The sequence below is a fragment of the Puma concolor genome, chromosome B2 (genome assembly GCF_028749965.1).
Source record: "Puma concolor isolate L17-30 chromosome B2, mPumCon1.1.hap2, whole genome shotgun sequence".
In the NCBI taxonomy this organism is placed as follows: domain Eukaryota; kingdom Metazoa; phylum Chordata; class Mammalia; order Carnivora; family Felidae; genus Puma; species Puma concolor.
Window position 1 is genome coordinate 30,715,226 of NC_141671.1, and position 11,314 is coordinate 30,726,539.

Sequence of the window (11,314 nt, forward strand, 5' to 3'; positions counted from 1 at the left end):
CCAAAGCAACTCTGAAAAACAAAAAACAGGAGGCATCATGATTCTAGATTTCAAGCTACATTACAAAGCAGTAGTCATCAAGACAGATTTCTGCGAGCATGTGGAGAAAGGGGAACCCTCTTGCAGTGTTGGTGGGAATGTAAACTGGTGTAGCCACTCTGGAGAATAGTGTGGAGATTCCTGAGAAAACTAATAATAGAAACATTCTATGATCCAGCAATTGCAGTACCAGGCATTTACGCAAAGGGTACAAAATACGTATTTGTACATAAAACACCCAATGTTTATAGCAGCATTATCAACAATAGCTAAATGATAGAGAGAGCCCAAATGTCCATCTACTGATGAATGGATAAAAAAAGAGGTGGTATACACGCACACGCACATGCACACACACGCGCACACACACACACACACACACACACATATAATGGAATATATATGATTTATCCACAAGAAATCTCCACGTGCATTTGAAAAGAATGTGTATTCTGTTGATGGCTGGAATGTTCAATAAATGTCAGAATGTACTATTGGTTTATAGTACAGCTCAAGTCTTCTTTATGTTTATTGATCTCTGCATAGATGTTCTTTCCATTATGGAAAGTGATATATTGCAGTTTCTGACTATTACAGTTGTATTATCTGTTTCTCAACTTCTGTTTTGTTTTCATGTATTTGGTGCTGAGGTGACTATATATTCAGAATTGTTTCATCCTTCTGATAGTTTGACTCTTTTATCACTATAAAATGTTGCTGTCTCTCTTTACTAGCAATTTTCCTTTATGTCATATACATAATATTTATTCTAACTTATATATTTATAGCATATGCTGGTCATGTTATATTTTATGTCCTATGAATGCAATATTGAAATTTTATGACCTTCTTTTTACTACCTATTCTCTCTAAAGTTGCTCAATCACAGTCTATTCCCGTTTGTACTTTACATTTCATGCTACGAGTTTTTCTTTTTCTTTGGGCAATTCTTTGTGTAAATTTTTTGATACACAGGTTAAATGTAGATTTGTCTAGAGAAATCTGTTTCTTTCTTACAAATTTGAGTCAATATCAATCCAGAACAATAATAAACTAAACTAATGACTAGAAGGTATTTTGGCCCCAAATAAACGCAAATTTGGACTACAAATCACAGAAGCGTTAGTCTATGATTGGAAATTCTTTGAAGTAGCTGTTTGCTCACTTTGTGCTAGCTCCAAGCAAACTCCTTAGAATAATATCTTAGAGTCGATGTGATTTGTGTCACCCTTTCCTGAAGATATGAATCTATGAGTCTTAGGTTCCCATATTTTCAGGGAGGGATGTTTCTCATGGAATAGAATAAGCTCTGGGCATTATTTCCTGTCTATTAAGTTCATGAGCCTGAGAAGGCAAGCTAAGATTTTCTAGATTTGAAATACACCTTAAGTATCAGAGCAACCATCATCCCTGGCTTTTTGCCCATTATTATATTTTGGCCTAAATGATTATTATTTTCTTGATTGTTTTTTTTGGGGGTTATATATATACACATAACCCAAATATATATAAAATATATACATATGTATACATAATAACACACACACATATATAATCATTGTTAGCTGTTTTTATAGGAAGAGTCAGCTTTAAAACTTAGTCTACTGTGTTATTGGAAGAGGATCCCCATTCACAATTTTTTCATTTCTGCGATTTATCCAGCACCACACAAGGTGGTAGAATACAAGTCTACCTAAACCAATGGTGATCTGTGTCTTCTGTGAGCCAGCGCTGGTCTGTGAATGTGCATCAGCCCACAACAGATAGAGACAGAAATGAAAGTGAAACCTTATCCTGTCTCAGACTGGCAATCAAGACAAAAATAAGCCTGTATATCGTCATTGGATCTGCTAAACACAGTTTGATTACTAGCTGTTCATGGACCAGACGTGGACGAGCACAATGTCTAACCTAGAATGATTTTTTAGACTTTTGTGAGGGTCACATAAAACCTGGTAAATTTTGGATACTCTGCCCAGAAATACGGGCATGTACAAAGAAATATGAAGTCTTACTGTATGTATGAGGATTATCTGAAGTGTTACAGATCTGGGTTACTTAATCCTAGGAAGAGACAAAGGCTGGAGAAGACATTTTGAACAATCACTTCATCACCCGACAGTGCTACTCCACTTACTTGTGAGTACAACTGGAGTAGACAAAAGCTGGATCCCATAACAACTATCAAGGGGAAAAGTTGAAAGACGCTGTATTTAGTCACTCCTTCCTCCAATCTGACCTGAGTGCCTACAATGTATCATATCAAGTTGTAGTCTCAAATCACTGCTCCAAATGTTGTAATTTGTCATTCTTTTTCATGCCCAGTTTCCATGCCCAGAACTAGTACCCTCTTCCCACATAAAAGATTTCCACGTTTAGGGGCGCCTGGGTGGCTCAGTCGGGTAAGGCGTCCGACTTCAGCTCAGGTCATGATCTCAGGGTCCGTGAGTTCGAGCCCCGCGTCAGGCTCTGGGCTGACAGCTCAGAGCCTGGAGCCTGTTTCAGATTCTGTGTCTCCCTCTCTCTCTGACCCTCCTCCATTCATGCTCTGTCTCTCTCTGTCTCAAAAATAAATAAACGTTAAAAAAAAAAGTATTTAAAGGATTTCCACATTTAAAAATCTTGACGGAGGGCAGAGACCATGGAGAGGAGAACCCATTTTGCCAAACAGTCTTGCATTGGACGTGGCATGAAACTTCACAGTCACGTGACCACCTGCCAGAATCTCTCTCAGGACATGGGACAGATAGGCTGGGACCGCACTACATGGCATTTGGCACAGGTGTTTGAGTAACAGTGGTGTCATGCAGTTAGTTGCAAGGGCCAGCAGCAACAGCAGTCCTAGCCTCCGGATCCAGTGTGCTATGTCAGGGGACTCTGTTGTGACGGTGACATCTATACCCAGGAGCAGGGCCCTGGTTACACGTAAGCCTCCCCCTTGGGTCCATTGTGGATTCTGTTCCCGTCTGTGTAGACTCAAGCCTGGTTTGTGACATTCCTTGAAATAGAACAAGGCCCCACATTCTCTCTCATCCAAGTCTCTGTAACTGTACATATGTATCCCAAAGAGTCAGAAGTCAATGTGGGGAATAGCTTCAGAGAGCATGATTTCAGACTTTTTTTTCACCAGTTTTACTGAGATATAACTGACATACACCATTGTGTCAGTTTAAGGCTACAATCCCTTGATTTGATACGTTTCTATGCTGCGAAATGCTTACAACCAGAACATTACCCTAGACCTGCAACTTGTCACATAGTTACTATTTCCTTTTGTGTGGGGAAAACATTTAAGATCTACACTCTTGTTATCTCAGAGATTTTATGTTGAGCTGATAACCACTTCCTCAATCTGCCACCTGGCTCTGTCCCCTGGGAGAGAAAATATGTATCTCCCAGCAGGTCTTGCATTTTTCTTCCTAGAAAAAACAACAACATTTCAATGTGGATGTAAGACCCCTTCCCACAATGAGGGCTCTCATCAGTGACTTCACTGCAACTCTATCTGGTGGAACCCCAGGATTGCTCGTGGGTTCATTACAAAACACTCAGGCCTCTCTCCACATACCCTGTTAGAGTGTTGGGCGTGGACCCACGAATCACTACTTAATAAGCCCCACAGGAGAGGCTGAGGCACAGCCACGTGGGATCCTGCTTTATGTGCTTGGTGCTCAGTGTGTGATCTGAAGACCAGAAGCATCACCAACCTTGTTATAAACCCGGAATCTCACACTCTACTCCAGATTGTCTAGCTCTTCATAAGTCCAGGAAATTTCTGTGCACACTGAAAGCTGGGTCTCCCCAGAGTGTGTGCCTTCTAGGTGCAGAACCAGAACTGTGCAGTGTGCTCTGGGTGTGCTCTGATCAGCTTGCTTCATGCTGACGACTCCAGGGTTTGGTCCTGATCCTCTCTCTTCTATGGCCATCATCCCTTGGTGACCTCATGTATGCTGAAGGCTCTAAACATCATTTATATGGTGTCACCTCCACATCTATTTCTCCAACCTAGATATTTCTCCCACCCTGCACTCTATATCCAGCTGGAACTTCGCTTGCATTTCTCATAATCTCAGATTCGACATTCCTATATTGGGTGCTTGTGATGCAACTTCCCCGAATGTCCTACTTCCAAAATCTTCCCTGTCTCATTGGAAGATACCCCTCCTTTCTTCTTGCAGTCTGAAGTATTGGATGCTGTCCTCGATTCCTCCTTCTCACAACCCAGAAGTAATACATTAGGACATGCTGCAAAGTTCATCTTTAAATGTATCCAGAACACACACACACACACACACACACACACACACACACACACACACCAAGAGTACAGTCACTTCCTGTTATTTTCTCTCCTCAAACCCCTAAATAAATCCAACATTCTCCCCTACTGGAAACTGCACTGGCTTCCTACACTTTCCCTACTGGTCTCCTGCCCTTCACCTCTCGATTCTGCACAGCATCAACAGATGCTGCTAAGACAAATAGTACTACGTGGACCATCTGATCTAAACCATCCGGTGACTCCACATGTCACTCAGAGAAAACTCAAAAGCCTGCTAATCCTAAGGCCTAGATATCTGACCGCATTTACATGCTCTCTGCTCCAGCCACAGTGGCCTCTCACCCTTCCTTGAACAAGGACATGCTCCTGCCCTAGTGTGTGTGCCTGGAGGTTCCCCTGCCTGGAAAGAACTCCCTGAGACATGCTCTTCAACAATTCCTTGTGTCCTGCACATCTCTCAGAGATCACCTTCCCAGTGAGGCTCACACTTACCACCATAGAAAAGTAGCCACCTTCCCTGTCCCCGCACAAGTAACTCTCCGGATCACCTTCCTCAAAGCACCTACCAAATTCCAATTTATTTTTGTATTTTTTATTTTTTTAATGTTTATTTATATTTGAGACAAGGGAGACAGAGCACAAGTGGGGGAGGGGCAGAGAGAGAGGGAGGCACAGAATCTGAAATAGGCTCCAGGCTCTGAGCTGTCAGCACAGAGCCCCATGTGGGGCTCGAACCCATGAACCATGAGATCATGACCTGAGCTGAAGTCAGAGGCTTAACAGACTGAGCCACCCAGGTGCCCCAACCAATTTCCAATGTAAACACTTTCCTTATTTACCACATTTATACAGTATACACTTGACTCTGAATTACACTGGTTTGAACTGGGCACATCCACTGATATGTGGACTTTTTTACAATAAGTGCTGTCAATGCAGTTTCTCTTATGGTTTCTTACTATTTTCTCCAGCTTAATTTATTATAAGAATACATGTTACATATCCATGTAACATACAAACCATGTGTTAAATGACTGTTCCTGTTTTCAGTAAGGCTTCTTATCAACAATACGTTATGGTGGTAGTATTTAAGTTTCAGAGGAGTCAAAAGTTACATTTGGATTTCTGACTCCTCAAAGGGGTCATTGCCCTCAGTCCCCACTTTGTTCCAGGGTCAAGTGGAGTCTGTCACTCACCCCTAGGACATATTCTCCACAAGACCAGCACGTTTGCCTCTTCTTACTAACTGAGGTGTCCTAGATGAAAAAACAGCGGGTCCTGCACGTGGCACACGACATTATCAGTGGAAAGAGTGGTCAGCAGAGAGGACCTCTGTCTTCTGGATGAGCCTCAGGCACAGCCAGTTCGTGGCAGCTCCTGCATAAAGTGCCCCCACCTCACCATCAGTGTCGTCTCTACTTTCCCCCAGGGCTGCCCCTCCCTCTCTCTGCTCAGCTCCCCCCTCCCACACAGTTACAGTCCTATCTTCAGAATCACTGTACATAGGTTTATGGGGCCCTTTCTCCAACCAAATAGAAATCTACATTAGACCCTGCTTTATACATCCATGAACTTGGATGTGAACCAGCACCAGCATCACTGGAACTAAGGGCAGGAAGAGAGGGCAGAAAGGCAAGGAAGGTAGAAACTAACGGAAGTTGAAAAAGGATAAGAAACTCTCAGATTCCTCTCTGTCTAAATCAGGATGTAAAGAATAATCCAGAACACAACTCTAGAGGGAGGAGATGGATGAATCTGAAAATCCATCTCTGCAAACCCCAGAGACTCCTGTGTGCAGGGCCCATCTAGGCCTGTGGGAACGACAGTCCAAAGAACTCTTGGTGCTACAGCCACCGGGGTCATCCGGGGAGAATGAGACAGGAACTCAGACACAAGAGCAGAACAGGTCTGATGCTCCACAGAAACAAGGGGGAAAAAACAACCCAAAAGAGGGGGCTGAGGTCACAACCCAGGAGGGAGCCTAGGCTGACCCAGACACAGGAAGCTCTTGCTGCACAAGCTCCTGGTGACAGGTGACATGCAAGCCCCTATGATCTCAGGTCCTGGTGAGACAAGGTTCCACAGAAGGGACGAGGACAAGGAGCAGAGACATGACCCAGCTGAGGAGGGAGCACGTCACACTAATTATGCACTGAGCACCGACTGGACACAGGCCCCGTCCACGCTCCGCTCCTCCAGCCCTCTCCTGTCCGCACCTGCAACAGACACAGTACAGGAACAGCGGGGTCTGGAAGGTTCTCAGGGCTTTCATTTATTTTCTCTTCCAACCATACAAATCCTCTCTTTTATTACCTCATCATGCCCACATACTAAGAATTACAAAACACAAATTCCTATCAGGATTCTCATTTTCAGTAGGGAAGTAAGGCGTCAGTACTCAGTCCAACATGAAGTAAAGACAAGAATGGAGACAGAACATGAATCAGTATGGGAGGGGTCATGGTGGGCATGGGGGACAGTCTCCTGAGTCCTCACGATATGCTTATAGGAATGCAGACACATTCTGACACCATCTGCAGGAATTCAGGGGATCTCGATGTCACTAAGTGGGGGTGTGAACAGATCATGCATCGCTCAGTGCCCCACAGGCAGCGGGTCTCACACTGTGAAAAAAAATCATCATGAACACATTTAGGTCAGTCACATAAGTGCCACATTTCAACAGCCCCCCTCATGCTCGAAGTGACCCTAGTGCCTCCACTCCTCCCCACTTCACCCTGCATAGTCTTACACTTAGGAGCCATTAGAGATGAATCAGAGCCCTGAGTGCTGTCATCGCCTGGGGTAGAACAAACAAGATGAGATCAGAGCCACAGGAGCTGAGACTAAAGGAGCAGCTATGGGCAGGGGGATGGGGGTGAGCTCCCCATGGGGTCCTGTCTACACTATTCCAGGTTTCAGGGATCACCTCCTCCATACTTATGTGCAGCATGAAAGTAGCTTGGTCCTTTTCCTCCTGTGGAAGAAAACAGCATGTTAGACACCTGGGACAGATGGGCCATGGGATCCTAGAGCAACCTCCTAGTCCTACTCCAAAATGAAGTTTCCAGAGTTCTGACTGAACACATAGGACAGAATTGGGACACATGAAGAAAGAGGTGTGGGGTCACAGGACCACCTGACTTGCTGGAGGTCTGACCTCAGCAGGGACCTTCCTCTGTCCTGTCACTGCTGGGAATCATGTACCCATCACCAGAATTACCAAGTGAAAATCTGTTCTTCATTTTCACAAGTGCTTTGCTACAGAGTGAATGTTAGTAACGGCTCCAGAGTGGGCAGCTACATGTGTGTGGATGGAACTTCCCAGGAACCAGGCAGGACAATGTGCTACCTAGGAAACCCCCCAGCAGGACAAGTGAACTCAGATCCCCCCACTCTGTTCCTACCTGAGCACTTCTTCCTCCAGATCACAGCTCCAACCACCACAGTGACCACAAGGACAACCACAGCAACAATGATGCCCAGGATGGGGATGGAGGGCTGAGAGGATGGCTCTGGAAAGTGAAGGAAGGTGAGGGGCAGAGACATCCAGCTTCAGTCATGACTCTGTGAAATTCTCCAGAAGGGCCCTGCGTTCCCTGACAGGGGCTCGACCCCAAACCCTCCTTACCCCATCTCAAGGTGATGGGCTCGGGCAGCCCCTCGTGCTGCACATGGCACGTGTATCTCTGCTCCTCTCCAGAAGGCACCACCACAGCCGCCCACTTCTGGAAGTTCCCATCTCCCGCAGGCCTGGTCTCCACAAGCTCTGTGTCCTGGGTGTGGTCCTCCCCATCACGCTGCCAGGTCAGGGTGATCTCCGCAGGGTAGAAGCCCAGGGCCCAGCACCTCAGGGTCACCTCACGGTCAGAGATGGGGTGGCGGGTCACGCGTGTTTTGGGAGATTCTGAGGAAGAAGAAACAGAGAATCCATACTGTGGTTTAACTTTATGGGTCACTGAAACTGCATCCACGTGACCATCCTGAGGTGGACAGGACCACTGGTCTGGATGGAAGAAGCACAAAACCCAGAGAGAAGTCTAGCCTTTGGGATCTCCTGATCCTTGTTAAGTTCTGGAATCAGGGAGAGAAGCCCAGGTAGGAAGCTGCTGGTCTAAGGGGGAACACACTGTGGTCCTGAGTGTGGTGGAGGGTGAATGACTCAGAATACCCGGACTCAGATCTCCAAACATGTTTTCAGGGAGAACAAGGCCTTGAGAGGGAAGGTCAGTGTTCACAAGGTGGCTGCCAGAGTCAGAGGGAACTGCTGATGGGTTATTTCAGGGATGTCTCAACCTGCACCCCAGGGAGAGACTGGATTCCTGTCTCTCTTTTAGAGAAAAGCACCCTCAAGGTGAGTCAGTCTCTAGTAGGCATATGAACTCCGAGGGGGATCTCCCTCTTCCCACCCGTGGGAGGGGCGCTATTGTGACACTGAGTCCATTTTCCCTTCCTCGTGGGCAACCAGCCCAGTGGAGGGGAGATCAAGGAGGCTCCGCGGTCCCAGTACCTGCGCGCAGCAGCGTCTCCTTCCCGTTTTCCAGGTACTTGAGGAGCCACTCCACGCACGTGCCCTCCAGGTAGTTCTTCCAGTCCTTCGCTGCACTGTCCACCTCCCACTTGCGGCGGGTGATGTGCGCCGCGGTGTCCGCCACGGTCCAGGAGCGCAGGTCCTCGTTCAGGGCGATGTAATCCACGCCATCGTAGGCCCACTGAGTGTACCCGCGGAGAAGGAGTCCGTCAGGCCCCAAGTCACAGCCATATGTCCACTGGATGTTGTGCGACCCTGTCCCCGCCCCGCCCCCAGAGCAGCAGTGATTAAGATGAAACCGAAAGTAAACCCGCCTAAAAGCTCCCTCGGGCTCTCCCAGGGGTCTTGGGACGGGCGACCCCGGCCCGTCCTTGGGGATGGGGATCGTGACCTGGACCCGGCCCGTGTCTCTCACCGGACTCGCTCTGGTTGTAGTAGCGGAGCATCGTGTTCAGGTTCACTCGGGAATTCCGTGCGTTGTTCTTCTCGTTCCGCGTCTCCTGGTCCCAATACTCCGGCCCCTCCAGCTCCACCCACGGGGCCCGCGGCTCCATCCTCGGATTCGGGGCGTCGCTGTCGAACCGCACGAACTGCGTGTCGTCCACGTAGCCCACGGAGATGAAGCGGGGCTCCCCGAGGCCGGGCCGGGACACCGCGGTGTAGAAATACCTGAGGGAGTGGGAGCCTGCGGGCGCGGAGGGGCTGAGACCCCGCCCGACCCTCCTCCCCGCGCGGGACTCGGGTCCCAGGGGGGAGTCGGCCGGGAGGGCAGGGGGAGGAGGACCAGAGTAGGGGAGAGCAGGACGGAGTCCGGGTGGGACGGGGGAGGGGAGGCCCGGGTGGAGGTCTGGGTCCGGGCGGTGGACAGTCGCCTTCCCCGGGGGTTCCGCTTCCCCGCCGGGCGGTTTCTTCGCTCCTGCCCCCCAGAGTCCTTTTCCTCCCGACCCCGCCCTCACCCGCCCAGGTCTGGGTCACGGCCAGGGCCCCCAACAGCAGCAGGAGCAGAGTTGGAGGCATCATGACCCGCATCCTCGGGGTCTGGGGAGAAATGTCAGCCTCAGGAAGCGGGCGCTGAAACTTGATACCCCGGAACCGCGGTGCCGCTGATTGGCTCCTCCGGAAACTGGACACTAATAGGAGTGTGAACCGAGGCCGCGTCATCAGTATCCAGGCAGAAGGACCTGACACAGGTTGTGACAGGGAGAAGTGAAACCAGGGCAGATGGGGACTCCCCAACACTGGGCTTCCCCGCCCCCGACGCCGCCCTGGGGCCAGAGTCCCTGAGAGGCGGGCCTGGGGACCTGGGACTTGGCCTGGACGCCTCACCTACTGCACAGAGCGCTCTTTGTCCCACTGTGTCCCTGAGCCGTGGACCAGGAGCTGCGTGAGTCACTGATTCTCCAGCATTTTGTTCTCAGGACATCTCTACAGTCTTAGAAATTAGTGAGGGTCCCAGGGATAATTGTGTGTCTGTGGATTCTATCGATCCATATTTACCATAGTAGGAATAAAACCGGTTCAAGTATTTATTTATTAATTCATTTACAATCATATGAAAACAGAAATATTGTTTGTATGGAAAGTGACAATGTTCCAAATAAAAGGGGCAGTGAGAAGGGTAGTTTTCTTTCATTGCAAGTCTCTTTCTTCTGTCTTGTTAGAAGACCACTGGATGTTCAGATTTGCTTCTGCATCTCTTGTGTTGTTTTGTTCGAAGTATATGAAAAAATTTATGTCCTTGACCAAATATAGGAGAATAGTATGTGTCATAACCTTTTCAGATAATTACGGGAATTCATGTTTTTTTTACTATATTAAAACTACACAATGTGTACTTTCTCTGAGGTCTTTGCAAACTGGAACCTGAAACAGTATCATTGACTGTGTCTTTCTGTTACATTAAATCCATAGGCCCATCTGCACATGGAACGGATCTTGTACTAATGCATGATTGTTTTTAAGTAACGTGTTGTGTGTTGTTTCACTAAGTAATGTAGGTGTTCCAGCATTGATTAGAGTGGAATTGAATTATCAAAATCATTTGATTTGGGGCACCTGGGTGGCTCAGTTGGTTAAGCATCTGGCTTCGGCTCAGGTCAAGATCTCATGGTCCGTGAGTTCAAGCCTCGTGTGGGGCTCTGTGCTAACAGCTCGGAGTCTGGAGCCTGCTTAAGATTCTGTGTTTCCCTGTCTCTCTGCCCTACCCCTGCTTGCACTCTGTCTCTCTTTCTGTCAAGAATGAATAAACGTGCCATCTGTCACCAGAAAGTGATGTTACAGTATCACTGATGATATTCCCTGTGCTGTGCCTTTTATTCCTAAGACCTGTTCCTTCCATACCTGGAGCCTGTGTCTCCCACTCCCCTCACCCACTGTGCCCATCCTCCCAACCTCCTTCTCTCTGGCAGTCATCAGTGAGTTCTCTGTATTTATAGGTCTGATTCTGCTGTTTGCTTGTCTGT

General features: G+C 47.9%; 2 protein-coding genes across 4 annotated transcripts in view; one reads left to right on the forward strand and one right to left on the reverse strand.

The window, feature by feature from the left end:
* The window catches only part of LOC112853766 (class I histocompatibility antigen, Gogo-B*0103 alpha chain-like), a 112,149-nt gene extending 102,181 nt beyond the window's left edge, over positions 1–9,968 (reverse strand). The window contains exons 1-8 of one of the 3 annotated variants that reach the window (XM_086705857.1): positions 9,809–9,968; positions 9,268–9,537; positions 8,832–9,107; positions 7,953–8,228; positions 7,729–7,836; positions 7,262–7,298; positions 7,074–7,121; positions 6,569–6,945 (exon numbers count right to left, since the gene is read on the reverse strand). In XM_086705857.1, the coding sequence (XP_086561983.1) occupies positions 7,115–7,121; positions 7,262–7,298; positions 7,729–7,836; positions 7,953–8,228; positions 8,832–9,107; positions 9,268–9,537; positions 9,809–9,881 (1,047 nt within the window). In that variant the 5' untranslated portion in view covers positions 9,882–9,968 and the 3' untranslated portion in view covers positions 6,569–6,945; positions 7,074–7,114. Of the gene's footprint in view, positions 1–6,568; positions 6,946–7,073; positions 7,122–7,250; positions 7,299–7,728; positions 7,837–7,952; positions 8,229–8,831; positions 9,108–9,267; positions 9,538–9,808 lie in introns of those variants that run through there. The other 2 variants (XM_086705856.1, XM_086705855.1) reach the window with 2 other exon arrangements.
* Positions 1–11,314, forward strand: part of LOC112853700 (class I histocompatibility antigen, Gogo-B*0101 alpha chain-like) — a 215,150-nt gene that overhangs the window by 48,358 nt on the left and 155,478 nt on the right. The gene's annotated exons all lie outside the window — the stretch shown is intronic.